This window comes from Acomys minous, assembly GCF_964271855.1.
Source record: "Acomys minous genome assembly, chromosome: 13".
Lineage (NCBI taxonomy): Eukaryota > Metazoa > Chordata > Mammalia > Rodentia > Muridae > Acomys > Acomys minous.
Genome location: NC_140495.1, coordinates 96565029 through 96591898, shown reverse-complemented (window position 1 = coordinate 96591898; position 26870 = coordinate 96565029). Strand labels below are relative to the sequence as shown.

The window sequence follows — 26870 nt, the reverse complement described above, 5'->3', positions numbered from 1 at the left end:
ATTAAATGCAGTCTACTAGAAGTAAAAGCAGAGAGTCTCCTACATACAGACCTCCTACTTGAAAATGTGAAAAGCTCTCAAGGAGGAAGGGTATTGTGTGTTTTGTGCTTGAGACTGAGGCAGACTCACCTGAGGGAATAAACTTATAATATGCATCAGCACAAGCAATAAAAAGGCAACCTAAACAATAGCCTAGTCATTGGATCTAAGAAGCTGAGATCTTGGGGGATAACCCCACATCCTACGAAAAGAGCACAGACCCCCAAGCAACTGTGTTCCAAGCACCGTCTCCTATCCATCCACATCTCCTACACAGCAGGGCAGTTAATGATGGATGGTAACCTTCTCCTTGCTACAACCACACATTCAGTAGCTTGTAATGGAAAGTCTCAGGAATGTAACTTACCTGGTTTGGACTCCAAAAACAACAGACCAAAGGCGGGACTGGCAACTGTCAATCCCACTGCAGATGGTCCAGAAAACTCTTTGTAAAACTGCTTTAAAAAAAAAAGGGGGGGCCCTGCTCTCATCCCCTCATACTAAATGAGAAATAAGTAAGACAAAAGCTACATTAGGAGAGCCCATCGCACACAGTGCATGTAGCTATTAGCTAGTGGTCATGTGGCATGGCAAGCCCCCGACTGTTTCTCTCTGGAAGAATCTTAAGCCAGAAGTAACAGAGCCCACTATCTATCTTCTAGCCAGACAATAGCCAGCCGGAATTCTGCTGGAGCGAGTTGCTTTGTTGAGGTGCTCTGGTGTACCAGGTGCTGTTTGCTAACATTCCAGAAGGGGCTCCTGTCTCTACTGCTGTTACACTAGTCTCTGAGTTTCCCCAAGTATCCCTCCCTCTACTCCCATGTACAATAATCATATACACAGGCTTATGGTTTTTTTTTTTTTACCCCAAAAGTAATCTATCAAATGCTGGAAGCGTAACGAGACACTAAAATGTTAACATAACAAAAATAAAACTATCAGAGAAGGACAGCCTGTTGACGGCCAGTCATCTGATCCTAGAATTATTGCATGGCCAGCAAGCTCACTCCTAGAATATTTACCTCGGAGAAGAGATGGGGGTCTGAACAAACCCATTCAGGAATGTTCTCTGCTTCTCCACTCACAACAGCCAGGAGGAAAAAAAAGGACCCAAAGACACATCAATGGTTGACTAGATGGGCAAAGTGTAGGTCAGTCATGCAACGGGCACAGTGAAGAGTTACTCAAACGAAACAAGGAAGAAAGGACCAGGACAAAAACATTCCAAAGGCAAGAAGCCAAATCCAGAATGGTAAGGCCATGCTGGTCCATTAGTATGGCATATCCAGGATGGGTAGGTAACACTGCAGAGAAAGAAAGCACAGTGCTGGTTGGCAGAGCCCGGGGGTGGAGCAAATTGGTCTCTGCTATGACAGTGTTTGGGAAATGGGAGATATAACTAGGCAGTGAGAGCTACACTTTGTGACTAAAGTGAAGGGACCTAAATTGTTCAGGTGACAATGGTGACAACAGTAAATCTTATGCCAATTTGTCACAATGAGAAAAGTCAGAAGGGAAACTTACAATTGACCCTGGGCGTGAACAACACTGACCTTCCCTGCCAACTGCACTGGGCTTAGAATCACTAGAGCTTAACTGAGGAAGAAAGGCTCTCCTTAACATGTGGGTACGGATGCTCACACTAGACAAAATCGGGGCCAGGAACAGGCATGCCAGTGAGCAACCGAATGCATTTACGCCTCCACCTCCCGCCTGAGAACAATGGTGAGCAGCCCCCTCTCACCCTTCTCATCAGGCCACACTGCCTCCTGCCCCAAGGATGAACGGTATCTCCCAAAACTGCAAGCCAGAGAATAAACCTTTCCTTCCTTCAGCTGATTTGTCGTCAGGTATTTTTGTCATAGCAACAAAGAATTTATACCAAAGACTTTGATTTAAAAAAAAAAAAAAACAACTTTTTTTTTTTCGGGTCACTAAATAAGGTGTTCTTTGTACAACTACTTTAGGGCTTATATTTTTAAGCCCAAGATGTTTCTTTGTGTCATTTCCAGATATAATTATGGAATGACAACTGAAGTTCTATTGAGAGGTACAAAGACTAGCAAACATCCCTTGTTTTCTTTGCACCTCAATTATAAAAATATCCAACCTCTGAGATGAGTTGGTACATCTGTTAGAGGCAAAACAACATGAGAGATGTCAGATGGGAGATGAGCACGCTGAGCATTCTCAGACTTCAGCCCTTCCCTGCACAAGCACACGGCGCCATTTTAAAGCCCACTTCCTAGCCTTCCGCTCTCCGTCTCTTTGGAAGAGAGTTGCCCCTTACAACTCACAAGGCACAAAAGGGTCTGGTGAACTTACATGTGAGATGCTGGCGTATGGGGTTTCTCTCCGATGTCACTCAACAAAACTCAATGGGAACTGTTAGGGTTTTCTCAGACCTTACCTTACAATCCCCAGAAATGGTGACAGATTAACTGTACATCCTTTTTTTTTTTAAACCAGTTTAAAATAGGTGCCAGTACCTGTGCTAGATACTCCTGGGGTTTACAACAGGGCCACACCATTTTTAAATAAATAGATGGCACTGGGGGAATCCCCATCACCTGATTTTTTTTCATCTCAGGTTCCTCCACCCTCCCTCCCCATGCTGTGACACCAGGGCCAAGGTGAAAGCCAAGTTCAGGGAGCATTGTACCTCACATGCAGCCCTGTTCCTTCCCTCTGACCAATTACATACAATGTAAAGACAGAGGGCTGAAGTCTTGAGGGCACAACACCGAAGTGTAAAATTCACATCCAGGGTTAACTTGCCAATTATTCTAAATCCAACGCATATCACCAGAAGTTGATGTCACACAAATATCTAATAATCTCTCTGACACTTTTTATGATTATACAACGCAATATGTCTTATAAGTGTGTTCCAAAAGATTTTCTCTAGAGATACAGTAAATACACAATCTTCTACAGCAACTAAAAATGATAATGTTCTCAACAGATTGGAAAACAAATTTCTGATTTTCTTATAAAGGAGAAAAGAAGCCAACAGAGTAAATTAATGTTCCCACAGTGGAACAAGATATCCTGACGTACAAAGAAAACAAGGTAGTGAGCCATATTAAAGTGGAACAGGACGGGGCTGAGGAGCTGGCTCAGCAGTTAAAGCTTGCTGTAAAAGCGAGAGGACCAGAGTTTGGATCTCTAGAACTCAAATCCAGAGTAGATGTGGTAACCCACCAATAATTCCAGCCTCTAAAGACAGAGGCAGGGGATCCCCAAGCGAGCCAGCTAGTGAGACTAACCATATCTTTAAGCGCTGGGTTTGCCTGAGAAATCCCTGCCTCAAAGAATAAGATAGAAGAGCCATTCAGGAAGACCCTTGTTACCAACCCCAGGATTCTGTAAGCATGCACATACATGTGAGCACACACACACACACACACACACACACACACACACACACACACACAGTAACTTGCATATACACACACACACACACATCACCCACAGGCTCATGAAAAGGAGAACGTGGTAGGAAGGCTCAAAAGTAAACAAAGGGTTCTCATGCGGGGAGTTAAGGTACAACAATCCCCCCAGATCTGCTCTCCTTATAGAAGACACTCCAAGACCTAACCTTTGCTCTGCCTATTTCTGGCTGAGACCTAAGGGAGGAGTTTGACATTAGTCCCAGAGGGGAGAAAAATATCTATATTTCACAGAACCTCGGGCTTGGGAAATCCTGGTAACCTGGCTGTCCTTGCGTAGTTACTAACTGGCGACACAAGAATCAAAGCTCAGATGTGTGAGTGTACCCTCTGTCCCTTCTAGCACAGCGTTCAGAGATATTTGCTTCCACCACAGCCTCCACCTCACACACTATCTGAACCTCACACACTATCTGAAGAATCTTCACTCTATAGGTGGTAAACTTCAGAACTGGCAGGTAAATGTGACATGCCAACGTTCAGTATAATCAGAACAGTCCCCCGGTCTTTTTTCCAGAAACAAACAAATCACTAAATAAGCCTACAAGTCTAATATCAAAAGCCTTGTTGTCAAGTGGGCTACCGGGTAAAAATCTGTCAGAAACTGAGCAACTAATATTAACATTTTGTAGCTGTTACACAAGTAACATAGAGGACACTGTATTTCCAACTTTGTTCTAGAGATTAGCTAACATAGCAAAATTCTGGGAATAGTGAAAACCCCTCAGCTAAGGTCCGATGTGATGATAGAGGATACCAGTGCATTGAAAACACATTGACAGCCGGGCGTGGTGGCGCACGCCTTTAATCCCAGCACTCAGGAGGCAGAGGTAGGCGTATCGCTGTGAGTTCGAGGCTAGCCTGGTCTACAAAGTGAGTCCACGACAGCCAAGGCTACACAGAGAGACCCTGTCTCGAAAAACCAAAAAAACAAACAAACAAAAAAAAGGAAAACACATTGACACACCTGGAGCCCTCGACAGCCACGTCTTTCTTGCAAGACTTCCCACACTGGCTGGAGTCCTGAAGCTTACTTAGTACTGCCCTTTCAGCTTCATAAACATCCTGTTCAATATTTTATTCCCCTAACTTAAAGACACAGAGAACAGTTGTAGATACGAACCTTGCTCAATGGGTCAGAACAGGGAACTTCATAGATCTGCAGGCAAGCTGCTTCCTCAGCCTCCCCCTTTGTGGAAAACAACAGCTTGAGGAGCGTAGCCCCGCTGGTAGCGGGAAGGGTTCCGCTTCATTTCTGATAAACATCTTTAAAAGGGAGTAGAACTACAGCGCTTTTGCTTTTCAAACGAACTCTGACGCTACTGAGAAATAGTTATTTAGATACACTTACTTGGTTCACTTACCTACCTATAATTACACACAAAATCTTTCCCAGAAATATTCAGACAACCGTAGATCAGTTTCTACTGCTGTCCTTTCTACAGGAAAACAGGGTGGCCTGGAGAATGGCGAAACCATTAGCCAAATGCTAAGAGGTCAGAAAGTTTTCAACTTCGTAAAATGTCAAGGTTGGTTATCCAGTGCCAAAATCATTGTGCATGAAGAATAAAGAAATAAGGAGGGGGGGAATTAGGCAACGCTCTCAGGCTTAATGACCCAGAATCCAAGCCTCTTCTCAAGGCATCACCTTGGCTTGTTTCAATTATTGCTTTATTTTTTTTTAATTAAGTACAAACAAAACGCTAGTGTTAAATATGACAAAGATGCCTTGAGCAGTGACACTTATGACCTATAGCAATGAAAATTCCAGAAGCTATATAAACACCTTTTGAGGAAACGATCATGAATAAACATCATCTCGGGGTTCAGGTGCTAGTATCTGCATTTATTTATGTTTTGACCTTACTGAGTAGGCTATACAACGAGAAAGGTAATTGCTAAATGGAGGTCTACGGGTTTCTGCGGGAAAGTTTTTGCTGTACTTAGCCTAGGGTAGCTAACAGTGAGTAGCCAAGAAGGAAGCACATGCCTCAGGATAAAGGCCCACCATCCACTCAGTCATCAAAGGCCCAAGGGATGTTCTCCTCCTCAGGTGTATCTCCAGCTGACTCCTGAAAATATGTCTTTGCCTTCAAAATCCTGATGATCCTGGTTGAATCCCAAGAAGAAGAAATTTCTTTCTTTGCTGTAAGAAGAAACCCCCAAGGGTCACGCCAACAGGGAGAATCAACTGAGGCCACATGCTATCCCTTTCTCAGCACCAAACATCCCAGACCCTTTCCCAGGCCAATCCCTTCCTCTCGACATGTCAATCTGTTGGCAAGCGGCCAACTCCCTCTCTTGATGGGGCACGTCCGCCACTCAAGGGCCACCTTCTCAGTTAGGTCTTCCTTTGCTACGCCAAATTGATGAGTTGTCCCTCCCATAGGCCTCAATCTTGATCCCTTTGAGGCAGTTGTTTGCTGTCATTATGTGTGTATGTGTGTGAGTGCAGGTATACATGTGTTCATGTGTGTGCAGGTATGCACATGTGTGTGTGCATGCATTCGACTGTGTATTCATAGGCCAGATGTCAACCTTAGATGTTACTCCTCAGGTGTTATCTGCACCCCACTTTTTGTAAAAAAAAAAAAAAAGGGTCTCTCATCAGCCAGAAAGGCTGGCCAGCAAAACATGGGACCTAGCTGTCACCACCTCTCTTGTGATGGAATTACAGGTATATGAAACACACCCAGGTTGTTAAATGGGATCTGGGCATTGAACTCAGGTCCCCTTGTTTGTGTTACCTGCACTTCACCGGTGAGCCACCTCCCCAGGCCCTCACTTTGGTAAATTGGATTATCACTAGTTGTCTAATTTGTATGTTCATTTCCTGTCTTTCCCCCCGTGTGTTTCTTCTACCTAGCATAGTAATTTACTCTAAGAATAATTGTTGAGAGTGGTTAGCACAAAGGCAGAACCAAACAATACACTACATCTAGAGAAGGGCTCTCACTGTGAGACCTTATTTAAGACGTGCACAAGCAGCTGTCGGGTGTGTGAGGAGCGTGGAGGCCGTCCACGTCGGCAGCATGCCTCCAGCAACGTGTTTGCACACATTGCCCTCCACACTAGAGTCTCCTCTTGTGCTAAATGTCATCGATGACTTAAGAGTTTTGCTTTCCTTTGTAATACTACAAAAGTGACCCTGTCCATTGGCATCTGCCAGGGGGACATCACGGATGCAAGTTATGGCGGTGTGAATTGTTTATGATATTTCCCTGAAGTGGGAGGACTCACTGGGTTTCAGTGGCTGCATTGGAAAGTTAACAGAGAAGCAAGGAACGGAATGAAACTTCTAGATTTTACATCGTTAACACAGCCATGGAATCTCACCCTCTTCAATGATGTCTCATTACAAAGAAACACAGAAGAAAAACTTTCAAAAATTAAGTTGTGTGGGAAAACAGGACACTTCCTCTAAAGGCAGATGACAGAAAATGCCGTTATATGTATTAATTACAGAACATTAATCAACCTGTACTAGATTAACATTATTTCCTTGGCAAGTATGCTCACTGATTCAATTAAACAATAACTTCCTCTTTCCGTCTGTATCCTTGCTTTCAGGAAATATGTATCAGGTTACTTATGATGACCTCATCAAATGGCAATGAATAACAAAAAATGTGAAGAATCTCAAAACCTAGGCTGGCAAGATAGCTCAGTGTGTACAAATGACTGCTGCTCAAGCTGGACAGCTTGAGTTTGCTCTCCAGACCTCCACATGAAAAGCCGATGTGGACGCATGCATCTCTACTCCAGCACTCCTATGGAAAGATTGGAGGCAGACACAGGAAAATCATCGAGAAGGCTGTGGGGCAAGCTAGCCTGGAGTGCACAAACTGGCAGAAAACAAGGGAGACACTGCTTCAGCGGAGGCCCGAGGAGAGAGCCACCCTCAAAGGCTGTGTATCCTCTGACCGTCACGTGTGTATGCTGCGTGGTGCACGTGCCTGCAAAGAGTGCACCCTCATACACACATAACAACCATCATTTTAAATAGAAAGAAAAGAAACCCAGACCAGTATTTAGGGTAATTTTTCTTATTATTAGCATTTTATTATCTTGAAAAGATCACACTTTATACTGCCATCCTCACAACTGACCCATCCAAACATCAGATTTATTACCAAGCAGGCCATGGTCTATTAGGACGTTCCTGGGGAATACTTTTCCCACAAGACTGAATTCAGTTGCTTCACGCACCTCTGATGTTGGTGTCTGGTATCACAGAGCACAACTTAGTCACCATGTACCTAGGAAACAGCCCCTTCCCTCTCACTCTGAGCTAGCCTGCAGCCATGCTAGCTTGTCACCTGTCCTAGGTTCAGAGCTCCATCACCTGCTCACGGACGCACTGGCAAACTCCCGAATGCAGGGCTTTCCATACCTTTAAAGGGTATATGCAGGTAGTGTGGCTGACCCGAGACACGTCTTAAGGCAGCATAAGTGAAATATTTGCCCAGGAAAACACACAAAATATTCACACTATGTAGGATAAACATGGACTATAAATAGCTTCGCATAAGGTCAGATCGGGTTTTGCTACCAAATGAGTTCAGACCAGGTCAGAATTTGCCACCAAGTTCAAGGAAAAGAAATTCCATTCTGCCTTCTGGATTTTTTGTTTTTGTTTTTGTTGAGACAGGATTTCTTTGTGTAGCTTTGGCTGTCCTGGACTTGAACTCACAGAGATACACCTGCCTCTGCCTCCCGAGTGCTGGGATTCCAGGTGTGCACCACCATGCCTGTCTGTCTTCTGGCTTTTCCAGATGTGGAGAAGGGCCTGAGAGTCTGCACTGCACCAGGACCTTGCTGCACTTTGAAGGCAACACATAGTCTCTGTTCCCAAGTTGTTCCATATTAAAATAATGTATGTCAACATTTCTTCTGTTTTCTTTTTAATAATACTAATAATACTACTAATAAAATCTCACTTCAAGTTTGATTTGGAAAAAGGTAAGGCCTATGCTGAGGGCTTAACAGTTTCTGAAATATTGAAATCAAGAAGTGATATGTCAAGCTATCTTAATCTACTGTGCCCTTCCCTATCAAATAAATAAGCAAATAAAAGCTGTGAATGCAGGATTACTATATACAAAGACAACCTATGTACTCAGATGAGCAGGGCCTAAAAAGATAGCTCAGCACATGGAGGGGCTTTCTGGTAAGGCAGAAGGAGACAACCAACTCCACAAGGTGCCCTCTGACCTCCACATGACTGCTATGGCACATGTGCCCCTCCCCCATTGTGTACTCCCAGCCCCACCCCCACACAGGATGCTAATAAAATAAAATAACAAACAAGGTAAACAAACTCAGGTCTTAGGTACAAGAAGATACCATTATAAATTAAAGACTGGAGGGAAAGGAGTTGAAAACACCCGCTTCCCAGGTGTGGGTTTTATAATACACAGCATTATCTTAAGTGCTCATTAACTGTGAAGTCCGTGCCATTCGTCAAAGCAAGATGAACAAGGAAGGATAATAGGAGGTGAAAAATAAATAAATAAAGCTGTCCTGCAATATAAAAGCAAATCTCCTTGTCAGGAATGCATGCTGGTAAAATGGGCCACGAACACCTCTTCCTACAGGTGTTCCGCTGGCCCCTCCAGTGTAACAAAGAACCGGGCACGTGATGGCAGCCATAGAGAGCCACTTCTCGAATCAGTACGCTCACCAACTAATGCCTTTCAGAGGTTATTTGCCTGGGGAGAGGTAGAGAATAAATGAGGCCATAGCCAAACACAGGAGTAGAAATGACAATTCAACTCAACTGCCACATGCTCAGGGCACACGGACCTCCTCTCACCTTTGTACATGGCGCAGAGCCTTCTAGGCCCAATACCACAGACCTGGAGCAGAACCCCCACAGTAGACGAGCTAGTAAGAGCATGCGTGGGAAGGCCATTAGACGGGGACACGCTGCACTCTCCCTCCCCAAAATGCAAACACGCTTGAGCACACCATCGAGCCTCATCAGAGAAGAAAGAAATATACCTTTCATGGATAAGATATTCAGCCCATTGCAGTCAGGGAAGTAAAGAGTGAGGGAAGGGACAGCAGAAGTCATTAAAAAAAAATAGCTTAAATGCAGCAAAATATAAAGCTGGGGTTCTGAGCATGGAAAGGTAACTGAACTAGAAGAGTGAAAAAAATCCCCTTTCTGAAGTTCCATGAAAAATAAACACACTCATCAGAATGGGACTCATTAGCTCATAGGATTGTAAATACCCATTTTTCTCCAATCTGACAATACAAGGGGGGAAAAAATCACTGAATACAACACACAAAGGACCAACACACTAAGTCATCAATGAAAACAGAGAACGTAGCCCAATTCCAGTGACACATCAAGAGACAAAGCGGTGAACAAAAGGAGAGCCCTTGTCTTAGCTAAGGTGTCTTTTGCTACAGTGAGACACCATGACCAAAAAGGAAATCTAGAGGAAAGGGTCTGTTTGGCTCACACTTCCACATCACTGTCCATCATCGAAGGAAGCCAGGACAGGAACTCAAACAGGGCAGGAACCTGGAGGCAGGAGCTGATGCAGAGGCAATAGAGGGGTGCTGCTTATTTGCTTGCTCCCCATGGCTTGCTCGGCCTGCTTTCTTATAGAACCCAGGACTACCAGCCCAGACATGGCACCTTCTACAATGGGCTAGACCCTCCCCCACTCAATCACTAATTATGAAAATGCCTTATAGCCAGATCTTTTGTTTTGTTTTGGTTTGGTTTGGTTGTTGTTTCTTTGCTTGTTTGTTGTTTGGGACAGGGTTTCTCTGTGTTAGCCTTGTCCTGGGCTCACTCTGTAGACCAGGCAGCCTTAAACTCACACAGATCCACCTGCCTCTGAGCTTCCCGCTCCCTGAAGTGCTGGGATTGAAGGTGTGACCACCACCTCCAGGTTTACAGGCAGATCTTATGGAAGCATTTTCTCAATTGGATTCCCTCCTTTTAGACAACTCCAGTTTGTGTGTCAAGCTGGCATAAGATTAACCAGCACAGCCCTGGTTGGGGTTTCTAATCAAAATAATGACCTGAATAATTTTACACTGTACCTTAACTTTTATCTCTAGAATCTGCATTAAAAACAAAAACAAACAGAGAAATCAACAACAAACAAACAAAAAGAAAAAAACACAGTAAGGCTTGCACTGGTAACCCTTAACACTGAGGAAATGGAGACTTTCTTTTTTTTTCTTTTTCTTTTTTTTTTTGTTTTGTTTTTTTGTTTGTTTGTTTTGAGACAGGGTTTCTCTTTGTAGCCTTGGCTGTCCTAGACTCACTTTGTAGACCAAGTTGGCCTCGAACTCATAGTGGTCTGCCTGCCTCTGCCTCCCCAGTGATGGGATTAAAGGCATGAACCATCACACCTGGCCGGAAGTGGAGACTTTCTAAGTCTCATTGGCCAATAGCCTGGTTGTCAGGGTCCAACACACTAAAAGGACCCTTCTGCCTAAAACAAAGGTGCAGCCTGGCAAGATTGCTCAGCGGGTAAAGGCCACCAATCCTGAGTTTAATCCTAGTGCCTACACAGGCAAAAGAGAACCAACTCCCCAAAGTTGTACTCTGGCTTCCATATAGCACAGTGGTACAGGTATCCCCACGCGCGCGTGCACGCACACACACACACACACACACACACACACACACACACACATACACGGGGGAGGGGGGGAGACAGAGACAGACAGAGAAAGAAAGAAACAAAGTTTAAAAATTAATTCAAAAAATTTAAGTAAAATGGCCTCCTTACATGTAACACACACACACACACACACACACACACACACACACACACACACACACACTTTTAGTCCTGTTTGCTCTCTTTCCCTTCATCGTCATACTTGACCACAGTCCATCCCTGGGATCCTTCTTCCAAGCATATGAGCAAACGCTTAGATCCCCGAAGACACTGTAACATTCCAAACCTCTCCTCACCTCCCATTGCCTCTGGAAGGCTCTTACCTCAGTCACTTAGGAAACACGTAATTCCCCTAAGATCCATCTAGACTGGTCTTTTCTTCCTTTCCATCTATCCTTCCCTGGCCTCCTCCTCCTCCTCCTCCAACGAGAATCTTCTACCCCACCCTTCCGCTACCAGGCAACCAGCATTCACTTGTCTTTGATGCCCAGAACACCTGCCTGCCCTCATCACCGCTCCACACTGCATCAGCTCAGTGAAGCCTGTGAATAGACAAAACATCAACCACCATTATGTGTCCTGTGACCCGCACCTCAGGATGGAACCCCGATCATAAACTTCCATTTGAACGCTCTTGTGGACTGAATTCTGTCCCATCTACCATCCAAATGTATACACCCAACTCCTAACACCCAATGTGACCACACTGTAAGTGAAGACACAGCTCTGAAAAAACAATTAAGCCTGATCATGAGGGACGATCCTGAGGAAGACAGAGAGCTGGATGTGCGCTAAGGAGAAGGGCGAGTGAGGATCATGGGAAGTCGGCGGGTTGGGAAGGCGGTGCCTGAACTGGTTGGCTGCTGGTCCTCAGACTGCCAGCTGGGAGACCCAAGAGAAGACAACATTCATCTATGCCATGGACGGTATGCTATTTTGTTATGTTGCCCTGAGCTGACTACACGGATGCTGAGGAAACACCGTCATGAAATGTCACTTTTTTTTTTTCATTTTTTCCCTTTGGTGGCTTGGTTCAACTGAAGCAGCCTGCTGCTTGCTATGAGGTGCAGAGGACACTCGTCTGGCATTTGCTCTCCCTGGCAAGCCTGAAATCCCACCACGAAGATGACTTAGGTGCCATCATTCAAGCTCTCCTCGTGGTTCGGCTGATTATCTTTTAACTCGCTTTCCCAATCTACGCCATTTGATTGTTCTTCCCGCAACACACTGTATCCAGTTACAAGCCTGAGGAGATGAACACTCAGGGTCCCTAGATATTACTAAACTCTTCTCCTGTTACTAGAATAGGGAGAGATTTTTTTTTTTAAATCTTTGGGAAACAGCGCATAGGTATATGCACACACACCCTTCTCAAGGTCAACAGAACACAGGCAATGTTAGAGAAGAGAATTAACTCTTTACGTCCCCCAGCAAAACAGGAATGACTGGCTGGCTCCCACACACTGGTCTTGCCTCCTTCCTGTGTAGATTCGAATGCCCTAAGCTTGCCTGCTGAGCTGAACACAGTCCACACCAATGTGGTTATCTTCATGGTCCACTCTGCCATTTACTTTCTATACACAAATGGACTTAATACAAAACTTGAGGCCAACGTAACTCCATACTTGAGTAGGAAATACTGAAAGGGTTTGGGAAGGTTGGTCAATGCCACAAAGAGGGCGGGTTGAAGGCATGCTCATCTGGGATGTTGCATGTGGCCACACCCACCACTGCTGCAGTGCAGGTCACTTGGGCCATTCAAAAGCTTCCTGAGCTACTCAGGGATTTAAAAGCCAATCATTTAAAAAAAAAATTTTTAAGTGTATATTCAATTTCATTCGCAATCAAATACTTTAAAATAAATAGTCATTAAAATTTTTAATATTTGCTGATTTAAATAGTTGTGTTCATTTACTTTAAGACCAACCATAAAATATAATGTCTCTGAGCTGGAAAGTATAAGGAGACACGGTTTCCTAACCAAAAAGCTACTTGGTTTATGAGTCTTCTAACGTGGATAGTTTGGGATGAATTCAGATAGGTAAGCTGCTAGAGATAATTTACTTATTTAGTGCCAACTGCATACCAGGCAGAATCCAATGAGAATTTTAAAGGGACCATCCATGTCACTGTGACTAAGTCCATGCGCGTGAGAGACCAGGGCTCTAGCACTAACTCGAACACCGTGGCAGAAGAGGGGGCGTGCCATCCCAGAGAACCTGCTGTCTGCACACCAAGGTGAAGCGAGGGGTGGAACGAATAAGGCAAGCTCTTCATTTGACCTTCAAGGATGAGTGAGATAACACTGAGCCACTCGGTCCTGAGAGGCTTTCTTGGTGGACAAAGGCAGGCATGAGAAGAAAATGGTTTAGCTGGGGGGTGGGGGGTGGGGAGGCAGCTGGTAAGAACGCCACTGTAGACAGTTAGAACAGGAAGGAGGGCATGAAGGAAAAGCAGGGACATGTGGGCACAGGATCTTGAAGGACTCGAGGCTGGTGGTCTGGAATGTGGAGTTGCCTGAGCAGCAATAGAGTTTAGGAGGAGACGGTAGGGACGGTAATGATGGAGGCTCTGATAAAGAACGTCCTGGTGGCAGGTGGGACACTACGGCGTGGGGTGAGGGAAGGGCTCAAGGCAGTCTAACGCACCGTGGGCTCCACACAGAATCACCTCATGGGAGATGTGAGATCATGCTAGAGATGTTTTAAGGTAAAGAAGGAAAAGAAAAACCATGCCCAGAGGGTCCCTGTGATTTACAGCCAACGCCAAGCCACTGCTCATTTTCATGTAGATTGGACTGTCAGGGCTCATGTGTCTGTCTGGGCTCTCTGTGACACTCCGTGTTCAGAATCATGGTGGAGCCTGTCAGACACTTAGGGCTATAGCTCATAAACATGAGCAGAGCTGACAGTTTTCCTTGAGAACAGCGCCACTCGGCTAGGCATTAAGCAAATCATCTGTGCTGTGCAGCTGCGACCTGCTCCCTCGGGAAATCACACTAGCACCTTTCCAATATCGTCAAACCCTCCCCCCCCACCCCCACCCCCCTCCACCCCCGGTGGAGCCGAGGTCCAAGAAGCGAAGACTGACTTAAAACCAGCCTGGACAGCTTCACCCTAGAGGGTGTTGAACCACTGCCCAAGAATGGTAGCATGTCCCTGAGCATGCCTCGGCCGAACCTGCCGGCAGTAGCTCCTTCAAAGTACATTTTGTGCAAATGAACCTTTTTCACAAAATAGTAAGTAGACCATGAGCATTTTCGAAATGATTGATCTCGTTTAAGCAGGAGTTTAAACAGTGATCTTTCATCTTTTCTACTGTACCCAACTATTCCCTGGGTGTCCACTGGCTGAGCAGACACCACTTTGGGGCCAAGGAATCATTTTAAAGAGATACCATCGGATATACCAGTTCTGGGAATTAAAGCTAAACTGAGGACTTAACATCCATACTCCTTAAACAGCCATGAGCTACAATCCTGCTTTCAGGGACCTGTTTTTCATTGTTGCAGTTGTATCTAGCCTTTCCTTTGGTGGCACACCCTAAATATGAGATAGCTGATGAACCACAGTGGGACAAAAGCAACCCAGAACCACGAATTATGCCTCTTCCCTATTTCATTTCAAAATGTACAGAAAAGTTCAGGGCACATCTTAAGATGACACGCGCATTTGGGAAAGCCGGAACGAATCTACAGGTTTGCCGCAGTCACCCCCACCGCTCTTTTGATTAATTCCTCAATTCGTGTGGCAAGCAAAATTAATTTTATAAATTGAACGGATCCATGAGGCACATGGCTGTCCGGCAGCAGGGCTGAATGCAGACCTGCGGGGTTTGTCAGCCATAAAATGAATCAATAATTAAAATGGAGTTCACCTCCATGCTGTGGTTTTAAAGTCGAACTACAGGTTTCCACAAGTTTGCCTAAAATATGCATTAAAGCTTAACATCCGTACCATAATAATATTCATTAGTAATTGTACCCTACTGATTAACAAGCATCAGGAAAATTTAAGGGGTAGGGGAAACACACCCACTCACATAATTAGGACATGTGTTTACTTAATGTCCTTATTACTGCTATGAAAAAGAACACTAGCTCGGCAAACGCAAATCACAATGCTTAAGTGTTTAAATATTTTAGCAATGGACCCCAGTTGTGATGTTTGTCTTCAGCCCAGAACACACCCATTAGCAGAGGAGAAAAACACAAAAGCAATTCAGCTTCTAGCAGCTTCTTTCCAGTCTAAAGGCAATCTCTCAGAAATGCAGCCTCCAGATTACTTCCTCTGGGAGCCGGAGAACAATGAGGGAACATGTTGATTCTGCCTCTTACCTTTTTCCCTTTCCTCTTCCGATGAGCAGGCTTGGCATTTTTCTCCTTTGGTCCTTCACTCATCTTTCCTTTAGATCAGGTGAGTTGAGGCGAGACAGGAGATCACCTTCCGTGTTCCCACATCCAAACCCACGACAAAGAGTCACAGCATAGAGACCAAAGTCCATTTAGGGAGCTCCCCAGGCAAAGCGGCTGCTTCAAGCCAGCCCTGGCTGCTGTCACAGGCTGCTCAGCTTGCCTCCGGAGGAAACTGGGTGTTCTCTCTACAGCAAAGCCCTGGCTATTCCTCCGAAGAAAAATCAATATTTCAGCCCTTCATTATTTTTCCTCTTCCTTCTTTTCTATTTCTTTTTCTTTTCTTTCTTTTCGTTTTTCTTTCTTCTTCTTTTTCTTTTTCTTTTCTTTTTTTTTAGCTAGTCATTATCCCGAGATAAGATCTTGACAAGATTTCAGGGCTTGTTTCTCCACAGTGATTCTAGCTTGGAAATGGTGAGAGGGAGGAAGAGGGAGGCATATGCGCGTGTGCGCTGCGCACACACACACACACACACACACACACACACACACACACACACACACAGGAATAAGCTAGACTGCTGACGAGTTTCTGAAGCTTTCCCAGGGGCTGGCTCACTGCAGTTTGCAAGCTGGGAAGCCAAACCGAATGTAAATGCTCTCAGGGACCAAGCCTCCAGAGGAGACATGTGTTGAAAGCATTGGGCATACCCAGGAGGCAGCAGTGGGGGTGGTGACAAGAGATCAGGTTACTGGCTTGTGAACACACACACACACACACACACACACACACACACACACACACACACACACTCACTTACTCACTCCATGATACTAACAATAAAGAGACCTGTTACTACAGGAGAAAACAATGCTGGATTCTTACCATAGTGAATTTTTTGTTTTTATTTCTTTTTAAGTGTAATTAGCATAAAGATTTGCAAATTGCCTATCCAAAGCTATGGACTTCTAAGGAAGAATCCGTCACACAAAGCCCCATATACCTAAGCTGCCATTACCACATTTGAGCTTTGGTCTCCTTCCTTGACTATGACAGTGTCTGTGGCAGAAACATCCTGTGCCCCTAGGAGATATTCAGGCCAAATGCAGGTCTCAGGTCACATTTCACCCTCTGCCGTGGGGCCCCAGGCACACACTGGGCTCACACTCCTGTTCTGTGCCACCAAGACTTTGAGAGGTATCTGGCTGACTTCACACCTATGTGGAAAGTCCCTGAGACATTCCACCCATCTGAACACAGCTGAGCTGCTGGAGGGAGGGTGTGGTCACTTAAGCATCTTGGAAAAGTGTGCCTGGCCCATTCCTGTTAGGAAAGAATAAGGTCCCGGGTGCTGCCCTCCCGCCCATCACCTCTAAGATGGAAGCAGGTCCTTTGAGCTGACACAAGTGTACTAGGAAGGGAGGAACAAGCACGAAGGGAGAGGAGGTTGGCTCTGAGGAGTGGATTTTAATTAACATTGTCACAGATACATAGGAGTAAAGGAGACGCAGAAGGCTAATTTTCAGTAAGGTACATGGAACTCAGTACTAGAGAAAGGTTCGTCTATTTTGTGCTGAAATAGCCATTTCTCACCTGTCATTTCAAGCAGGGTTGTATCTATGTTCTACAGACTTTGGTCCTTACGCATGAGTCCCCTAAAAAGAATGGGCATAAGGGAGGCTTGAGGTAGCTTTGTCATGGCCATCAGGGTTACAAGCACCTACCATGGTGACCCATGCACACCATACCCGCTGTGGCTTAGCTACTGGTTGGTCTGCGGTGTGAGGCTGCACACTAGTAACACACTACTCAAAAGCTGGTGTGCAAGCGCTGATGTCAATTGCCCCACCCCTACTTGGGAGTGGGGTGGGTGGTGGGGGTGGGGGATGGGGGTTGGGGGATGGGGGTGAGGGCAGGGGGTGGGGTTGGGTATCTTCAGCTTTGAGCAGCTGCTAACCTGTCACTCCCATTTCTGCCGCTGTTCTGGAACGTTCCTCTCCCAGTTCAATAAAAGGTATAAAACTTGTAACACAGTAGGATGAATCCTTCAAAGTCTTCACTGATTCAGTGCTTGCTCGTCTTCAGGACAGGGCGGTCTGGGGAATGGCTTGTAACCTTCCCTATGCTGATCAGGCCCTGACTGCAGTGAGGTAAACCTGGACCTATCTGTACTATGTCCTGGGGGAGAAAATATAACATTGGTGCTTTGTATGGATTCTCCATAAGTTGAACTGTCCACGAAGGTGGAATCAAGTCTGAATATGCCATTTAAATCTTCAATTCTTTACCAGGCAAGCCACAGAGATAGACCACCTGCTGTGGTAGAGTTCCAACATTAATTTTTTTTTTTTAGAATTTTATTTTTATTTTATTATATGAATGTTTACCAAAATCTATGTGTACTACATGCATGCAGTTCATAAGGAGACCGGAAGAGGGCGCCAGATCCCCTTAAACTAGAGTCATTGCAGGTTTCGACACGCCACATGGCGGCTGGAGATTAAACCCTGGTTCTCTGGAAGAACAACAGTCCAAGCTCTTAACTGCTGAGCCATCTCTCCAGCCCCCAGTTCCAACATTTTCATTCAACACGCTCCCTTCTAAGAAAGGCCTTTGCTTATAACTATGTCCTGAGTACGGGGTATGGGAGCTGTGTTAGAGAGAGAAACAAAAAGCAGTGGTTTCCAGAGCAGCTAACAGGGTGGTCCACAAGCAGGCTCTTGGTGCCAGGCTCTCATCTGCACCGATTCTGTGGAACGCTGGAGCAGAAGCATTTTCCCACGTGGGACACCAATGCAACCCTCAGGATGCGTTGTCGCCTTCAGGCTTGAGTCAGCGTCCTGCTTCTCTGTTATTTGTTGCTTTTTGAAGGGTTCCATAAAAGAGACTTTCAATAACATTTATTCTAGCATTGCAAAAATGCCTATGCTAGCTATGTTATCAGGGAATCCTGGGAAAAGGAAGCTAATAGCGATAGATATACTCTTATTTTACCTTTATTGTGCAGACCAGAGAAACACAAATGGTTTAATGACCAATTAAAAGAATTTACCTTGATGAGAGTATCCTTCCACAATAAACACTTTAAAATTCAAAAAAGGAAAAAAAAAAGAGCCTCAATTTTATTCTGCCCGCTCAAGGATAAATGTCATATTTTCTCTTATATAAAGAGGGTGTGTGTGTGTGTGTGTGTGTGTGTGTGTGTGTGTGTGTGTGTAAAAGAGAAAGAGAGAACATGTATGTAAGAATGAGACTTGTGTGACAGAGAGAAAGTACATGTGTGAGAGAGACAATGTGTGTGTACATGAGGTGGGGGAACCTTCAGGCAGGGAAGAAGGAAAGAGATGCTAATGGAATTCATATAAAATGAAAGCAGAATGCAGCACTATTTGGAGGATGGGAGGGGACCAGCAAGAGAGGGTAGGAGAGCAAGGAGAGGACAGTCCAGGGTGTGTGTGTGAATCAGAACAAAGATAACAGCATACCTATGTATGGCAATCCCGTCACGATGTACGCTAACTTACAAAATTTTAAAATATTAAAAAACAATAGTCTGCTTATATCAGGTATGTAAATAAATGACAAATTATTAATTATTAAAATGTACAAAATAAGACATTAAAATGTCTGGTCAAGGCCATAGCACAAGAATATGTTTGTGGAAAATGTCAATCGCAACATTTTAAAAGCATAAAAACTTATTTAAATTGATACAAAGCTAAGGAGATCGATGGAATAGAATTTTTTTCAGTACAAACTTGACTGTATTTGTTTATATACGCAATGCTTGCATTGCAAGTTAAAGTTCACTCTGCTGATTGAAAACAAATAAGCAAACAGAAAACAAACCAAACCAACAAACAGAAGACAAAACAAACAAAAAAACCTCTTTAAGTAACATGACATGATAAAATTCTACAAGCGTCACTCGGAGGAGGGGTCGCCTTTTCTAGGGAAGAACCCACAAATCTTGCTGTACGACCCTGAAGATGCCAATGCACATGGTCAGATGTGAGAAAACACCTCAATTCTGAGAAGTGAAATAAAGTGTGTCAAATTACTTAAATAATAAAATGTCGCCATCACAAGTCTTACTATAGTAAGTGTAGGTGACTTATCGCAAAACCCAGGTCCTTTCTCTGGAACTCTGAGTGTCAAGTATTTTAAAAGGTGGAAAATACTTGGGTGTAGTGGCCCACGCCTTTAATCCCAGCACTTAGGAGACAGAGGCAGGTGGATCTCTGTGCATTGAAGGCTAGCCTGGTCTTCAGAGTGAGTTCCAGGACAGCCAGAGCTACATTGTGATATCCTGTTTAATAACAAAACAACAACAATAACAATAATAACAGCAGCAGCAGCAGCAGCAACATCTCTAAAAGTCTGTAAAGCTCCTGAGTTGAAGCCTCGGCTGTTGAATGACACAGACTCTCACATGACTTTATCCCTGATGATGTAAAACACACTGTCACTCTGTTAAGTCCAAACTTCAATTAAAGGATAAAAAATTTAAACAACTTAGGCTTGATGAATAGAAAGTTTATTAGGTCATGCGCACCCTTGCTTCTGTTCACCTGCACTCTTGAAACACACAGTCACACAAGTGATAAGGGATTTCCTACATCCAAAGGCCAACGAGCGCATTTCAAATCATAATTGTTCTGAGTAAAAGGGTAACTTGATTGATCTAAAAACAGTCTACTGGGGATTACATATTCTAAAAATGTTAAATGTTAACTACTTTCCAATGGCAATCTCCTTTTTTTTTTCTTCCCAAATTAGAAAATTCCCCAGCTCTTAGAGAAGTTAAATATAACCTAATACTTTAAGCTAAGTGCAATGAAATTATCCTCCTGAAAATAAGACCTGAGGAGTTCACAGGGGAAGGAAACAGCACTCCAGAAACAGGCTACTTACTGGTTCTGCACCGATTAAAGACCCGGCCATCAGGTATTTGATATCAATCTGAGACGGTTCTATTTTTAAATTAAATAACTCGCATAAGAGGACACCGACCGACCGGGTCAACTCTCCTGGAACTGGTCTATTTTTAAAGTGAAAGTCGCTTACCCTGGGGAAAGCGCAGGCAGGGTTATCAGCAAACAAAGTTTTTAAAGTTACCTTCACATAAAATTCTACTGAAAACTCTAAGGCAATAGTTTCTTGGTCAAGACGAAAGTACACATTCTTTTTTTTTTTTTTTTTTTTCCCTTTCGGGAGACATACCTGTAGGGATAAACTGGTTTTTATTTCTCAGGCCAGACCATTGCGGCTGGTTGGTGGACTAACACATTTGCTAAATCTTGGCACCAACATGCTTTGACACTCTTAATTACTCTTCAGCATAAAAAGTCCTGTGAACTTCAAGCCAAAACTCCAGAGGGGTGGTTTTCCTGGAATCCCTGGAATCTGACCTCTGACCCCTGACCTTTTGAGGTCAGCCATCAAGTTCCTTGTAGAGCTGGGGCTAGGAACAGTTCCATGCACCTGCTTTGCCCCACACCAGAATCTCCGAGAGCTTAAAGACAGACCGCAATGAGGTTTGAGCCAGTGGTTACTGGTTAAACAAGCTGGGCCTCATATGCATTTCTTTGTTCTCTCCCTTCCTTCTTTACTGTATTTTTGAGATAAAGTTTCACATAGTCCAGGGTAGCCTTGAACTTGCTATGTAGCCAAGGACAGCTGCCTCCTGCCTCTGCCTCCTGATTGCTGGGACTATAGGCTTGAGCCACCACAAGCAGTTTATGCAGGGCTAGGGATAAAGTCAGGGCTTGATGTGTCCTAGGCCGGCTCTCTACCAGCTAGGCCACATCTCACACACACACACACACACACACACACACACACACACACACACACACACACACGCCCCAAGGCTTACTCTAAATTAGAAAAGGCTTATAGTGATGGCTCTATGGGTACAGCTCTTTGGGAACCTTCTCTGTGAGGTGTTAACGTTTAGTTCGCCCCACATTGTGTGAATGGCAACTGAAGAGGAAAAGAGAGAAAGAAAGTGACAGGAAATAAAGGAGACCACTGTATAGTCAGGGAAGCTATTTTTCATCCTTAATTTAGGCAATTAACCTTGGGTAATTCCTGCCACAGCCCCCATTTATCTAACAAGGCAAGATATAAGACCACTACCACAGTTTGAACCAAAATTGAAGCAAGCTTTTTATTAAATACTGACTAGGTCCATAGCAGGGATTCCCAGAGTATGGTGCCAAATTACAGTACCCAGGGGCTTATATAGGTAAAACCCTCAAGGATATGTACTTCCCACCTTCGTCCAATCAGAAGCAAGCATATAACCTGACGTACTTCCTGCCTACATGTGATCAAGCACATCTTACGTAGTTGAGGCAGCCAAGGTTGTTTACAGAAGTTAAAATGCTGAGCTTGTTATCTTATAGGAACAGCCCCCAGCATTCCAGAATCTTATCTGTCCTTGGGTACATGGGGCTTACAGGTTAGAGGCATTTTAGTCTTCTAGGTCTCTTAAGCATGGTAATTTAAACTTAAAACATAATGCTAACTATCACACCGCCACTGCGTTCCCTTCTCTTACCTGCCCAGAACTCCAACAGATAAGCTGGGACCCCCATCTGGCAGGCAACAGGAGAAACAGATAAATACAAAAGGCATCCAAATGAAATATATATTTCTTTTCTTAAAAAAATTGTTTTTAATTTACTCACTTTACATCCTGATTATAGCCCCCTCCCTCATCTCCTAGACCTACCCTCTCCCTACTCCCCCTCCCCCACCCCCTAGTCCTCAGAAAGGGGGAGCCCTCCTCCCCTATCATCTGACCCCAGCATATGAAGCCTCATCTGCACTGCCTGCATCTTCTTCCTCTGTGGCCTGGCCTGGCAGCCCTGCCAGAGGGAAGTGATGAATGAGTGGGCACCAGAGTCCGTGTCATAGGTAGCCCCGCCTCCGCATGTTATAGGGCTCACATGGAGACTGTGCTGCCCATGGCTACATCTGAGCAGAGGTCCTCTCCATGCATGGTCCTTGGTTGGTGCATCAGTCTCTGCAGGTCCCCCTGGGCCCAGAATTGTGGGTTCTGTTTTTGTTCTTCCTTTGGAGCTCTCGTCCCTCTCAGGTCCTTCTATTCCCCCCAACTCTTCTATAAGTCTCCCTGCGCTCTGCCCAAAGCCTGGCTGTGAGGCTCAGCATCTGCCTCGATAAGGTCACGTAATGTCTAGCCTTTTGCCTTGTGTAGTGCAAACAGTTAAGGAAATGCACCCTATGCCTTTGGAGTTCTTGGTTCCTCCTTATGGTGGAAGGACACGTCGACATTTGCACAGCCACTTAGCGTACTTAAGGCTTCAGGTAGGTACAGGAAGTCATTGAAAGAAGGAGTCCAGCCCACTGTGTGATGCATACATGCTTTGTGGTGTGTCCCACGGCCATCTACACGACAGTTTTTAAAACCCAGCTGCAAGCAATGCTCCCTCCCTCCCTCCCTCCCTCCCTCCCCTCCCTCCCTCCCTCCCTCCCTCCCTCTCCCTCTCCCTCTCTCTGTCTCTGTCTCTGTCTCTCTCTCTCTCTCTCTCTCTCTCTCTCTCTCTCTCTCTCTCTCTCTCTCTCTCTCTCTCTCTCATATGAAGGTTTTGAGGTCCCTGTTCCATTTCTAAGTGTGCTGGATGCTTCGGGCGGGTGCGTGGCAGGACTTTCCTGTTTTGCCGTGTTCCTTCTTCCCCGATCATTCAGCCTTGTGCCCATTAAAATATAATGATACAATCAGAGTGGATTAGTAAAACAGGGAGAGACAGGATGTTCAAAGAGGCTAGCTAGTAAGTGGGCGGTCTGCTTTTTGTTTCCTTCCTCCCCTGAACCTCGACCAGTATGGTTTTGTGAGCAGGGTAATTTTCTTTCACTAGATTAACATTCTCTTTAGAGGCCAGTGATATAGGCGGGACTTTGCACAGATGAGGGACTAATGAGTCATTCCTTTGATCTTCCTCAAATCCCTGTGTTTTACTCAACAACAATAAAGATCTCAAATGATTAGGAAAAAAAAAAACTACAGAGACCCATTCTAAAGACAGCATCTTGTTCGTCAAAGAATCCCAACAATGCCAATACAAAAACGGACGAGAACTATGGCTGCTTCTGTGTGGCCCACCCACACCCAATGAGAAGGTATTCCTGCTCAGTTTTCTTTTGTTGCCATGGAAAACTTCCATAGTCCGAAGGAGCCATCCTCAATTGTCCATATGTCAGATAACATATTATTTCTGATGCCCCTAGAGAAGTTAAGCTTTTAAAACCGACTTAAACCACATTTCATGGAATCTTACATCTCTACACTAAAGTTGGTTCCAAAAACAATCAAGAATTCCAAGGCATAGCCCTACTATGTGTTACCTATTATTTGCTGCTCCTTTGGAATGCCTTAATCTCACTAATTTGACTGGATACAGTTGGGTCAAGGACCATGACAAATCCAGATGATGATGCAATGATCAAAATAAATATATATTGAATTGCCTGGGAGCCTGCCAGCCTTGTCTGACAGAGCAGCAAGTAAGCCAGATTCTCACTCTCCCTTCTCTCATCCAAACCCAATCTCTCACTCTCACACCTACCAGAGTGGCTAAGATCAACGAAACAAACAACAGCTCATGATGATGAGGACGCAGAGTAAGGAGAACACTCACCCACTGCTGTTGGGACTGCATACAAACTTTACTACGTAAAGAAGTGTGAGGGTTCTTTAGGAGCATAGAAATTGATCTATCTCAAGGTCCAGCTGTACCACTCTTAGGCGTATACCAAAGGCCATTTCATTTTCCACAGAGTCATTTGTTCACCCATGTTCATTGCCACTGTATTCAAAATAGCCAGAAATTGAAAACAACCTAATAGTTCCTCAGCACATCAATGGATAAAGAAAATTTGGCATAGTTACACAATAGAGTATTACTCACCCATTATGAAAAAAAATGAAATCATGAAATTTGCATGTAAACAGATGGGACTAGGAAAAAAATCATCCTGAATGAGGTAACCTACACCCTGAAAGACAAATATGGTATGTATTAGTTTATATACATAATATATATATATATATACAATCTATTGAGTCACAGAGGTTAGGCATAGAGTGAGGGGACTAGAGAGGACAGATAGATCTCTCTAGAAAAGGGAATTAGAATAGATAGTTATGGATGGAAGGTAGGGATTGGAATAGGAGGATCAAGTGGGGATGAGGATGGAAGAGGAGATGAGAAAGTAAATACAGGGATAGATGGCTAAAATCACTGACTATTTGAAGGGTAGCATGGAAATCTAATATAGTAGAAGCTTCCTAAAATGTATATCCAACTGGACATCTCTTATAACCAAATGAAGCCTCTAGTACCAACCAATATTGCCTCACAATCAGTCGTGCTGTTGGTCAAGGGAGGGGTCCCATAGGAGTCCCCAAACAACTTAGGCGGTTGCCACAACTATAGTTTGCTTTCCACAACCTGACAGCATGGCCCAATCACTGAAGGTAACACCTACACAGCCCATTGAACCTGGAGAAGTAGAGCCACTGCCTACATAGTGCCTTCACTCCTACATGCTAGCATCTTTGGTACAGGAATTTCCTCTATACACTGCCAAAGGAAAAAGGTAAACACCAAGACAGCTACAAACCCTCCATTCTACAATGGTGTCCTATCTGCAAGATAGGATAGGTTTTTCGGTGCAACAAAACCTGAGAGAATAACCAACCAATATGTGATCGGACTTGGAACCCATACCTGACACTGCTTTGGCTGACCAAGAACCTGAAACTGGTTAGCCCAGGGGCCATACAAAAATCAAACATTACTGTTCTACTAAAAGAACATGGCAATAAAATGACTCCTAAAAGCATTCTGCTTTACCCATGCGTTAGCCCCTTGCTCAGCCATCATTAGAGATGCTCCTTCCTGCAGCCGGATGGGAACAAATACAGAGACCCCCAGCCAGACATTATGCAAACAGTGAGAGACCTTGGCATATTCAGCCCTAACTGGGATGTCTCCATCAAATCCCTCCTCTCAGGGTCCAGGGAACCCTGCAGAAGAGGAGGCAAAAAGAGTATACGAGCCAAAGGGGATGGAGGACACCAGGGGAACAAGGCCCTTTAGTCAACGGGGTTGATGCATGAGGCAGCATGTGCAGGGCCTCATGGGTGTGCACCAGATGGAGTGCTAGGGCTGAAAGGAGAAGTCAACACACACCCCCATCCCTAACCCAGAAGCTATCTTCAATTAATTAACCACCAGGAAAGGGAGAAACAAAATACTCTTAAGGGTAGGCTGCATGCCCAGCCTTGGACGGCCAAAAGAAGGGGGACTCGGTGAATCTTCGGAGGTGCTTTGTCTCATAATGATACGTCAGGGCTCTCTGTCTCTGTCTCCCTGTCTCTCTCTGTCTCTCTCATGCTGCTTTACCCTGTAAGTCCGTTGTGTATATATTTTGGCTCTCTCAATTTTGTGCTTTCATGGGATTGCTGAGTGGGTGAACAAGTGAATGTCTGTGTCTGTATATGTTTCTTGCGCCTTTTTCTTGAGGGTCTTTTCCTTCTGCTTGTTTTGTCTTAGTCACGTGTGTTAGTTTTTAGTATGTTATGTTATATTAATTATATAATATTATGGTAGTCCCTTAGAAGCCTGTTTGTTTTCTAATAAGAGACAAGAATGGGTTGGACCTGGATGGGAGGGGAGGAGGGGAGGAACTAGGAGGAGTAGAGGGAGGGGAACGGTAATCAGGAAATATTATATGAGCAAAAACATCTATTTTTAAAAAAGGAAAAGATAAGGATACATTGAAAATAAAGATGTTGCTATAACTTTATAATTATCACTTTCAACCAACATGGGGATTAGTAATCGCATACAGAAACTCCATTGGATGAGTCAATGCCTAGCTTGGGTCTCAGCATCAACTTGAATCATAGTGTTCAGTGTAGCAACACTGTCATGTTAAGACAGGTTTGGAGACAGGTGGGCCAGTTACCTAAGACAGCTCTCATGATCTCATTCCAGACGGTCTTAACTCCTGCCATCAATTCTCCTTCCACTGTGCTTTCTCCTTTAACTTTTAAAAATTTTGTCACTAAGTATATATTTTAAGTTGATGCTTCTCCTTTGCCTTATCCAAATGACTTCAGGCATCTGAAACAACAATGATTATTTTTATGTGTATGCATGAGTGTGGGTATAGACACCCTGTGCATGCAGTACCTGCAGAGGCCAGAAGAGGGCATAGGATCTCCTGGAACTGTCAGTTTTGAGCTATGTGGGTGCTGGGACCCAAACCCAGTTCCTCTATAAACACAAGTGTTCTTAACTGCTGAACCATCCTGATAACCCTTAATATTGAATTTT

At 44.4% G+C, this 26870-nt stretch overlaps 1 protein-coding gene across 8 annotated transcripts in view; it reads right to left on the bottom strand.

Annotated features, from left to right (window-relative positions):
• Nucleotides 1-26870, bottom strand: part of ANK3 (ankyrin 3) — a 590040-nt gene that overhangs the window by 444433 nt on the left and 118737 nt on the right. For 3 of the 8 annotated variants that reach the window (XM_084753956.1, XM_084753957.1, XM_084753958.1), the window contains exon 1: nt 15483-16192. The exons of 1 other annotated variant lie outside the window; for it this stretch is intronic. In XM_084753956.1, coding sequence (XP_084610082.1) covers nt 15483-15545 — 63 coding nt within the window. In that variant the 5' untranslated portion in view covers nt 15546-16192. Of the gene's footprint in view, nt 1-15482; nt 16196-26870 lie in introns of those variants that run through there. 4 more of the 8 variants (XM_084753969.1, XM_084753972.1, XM_084753959.1 and 1 more) reach the window with 4 other exon arrangements.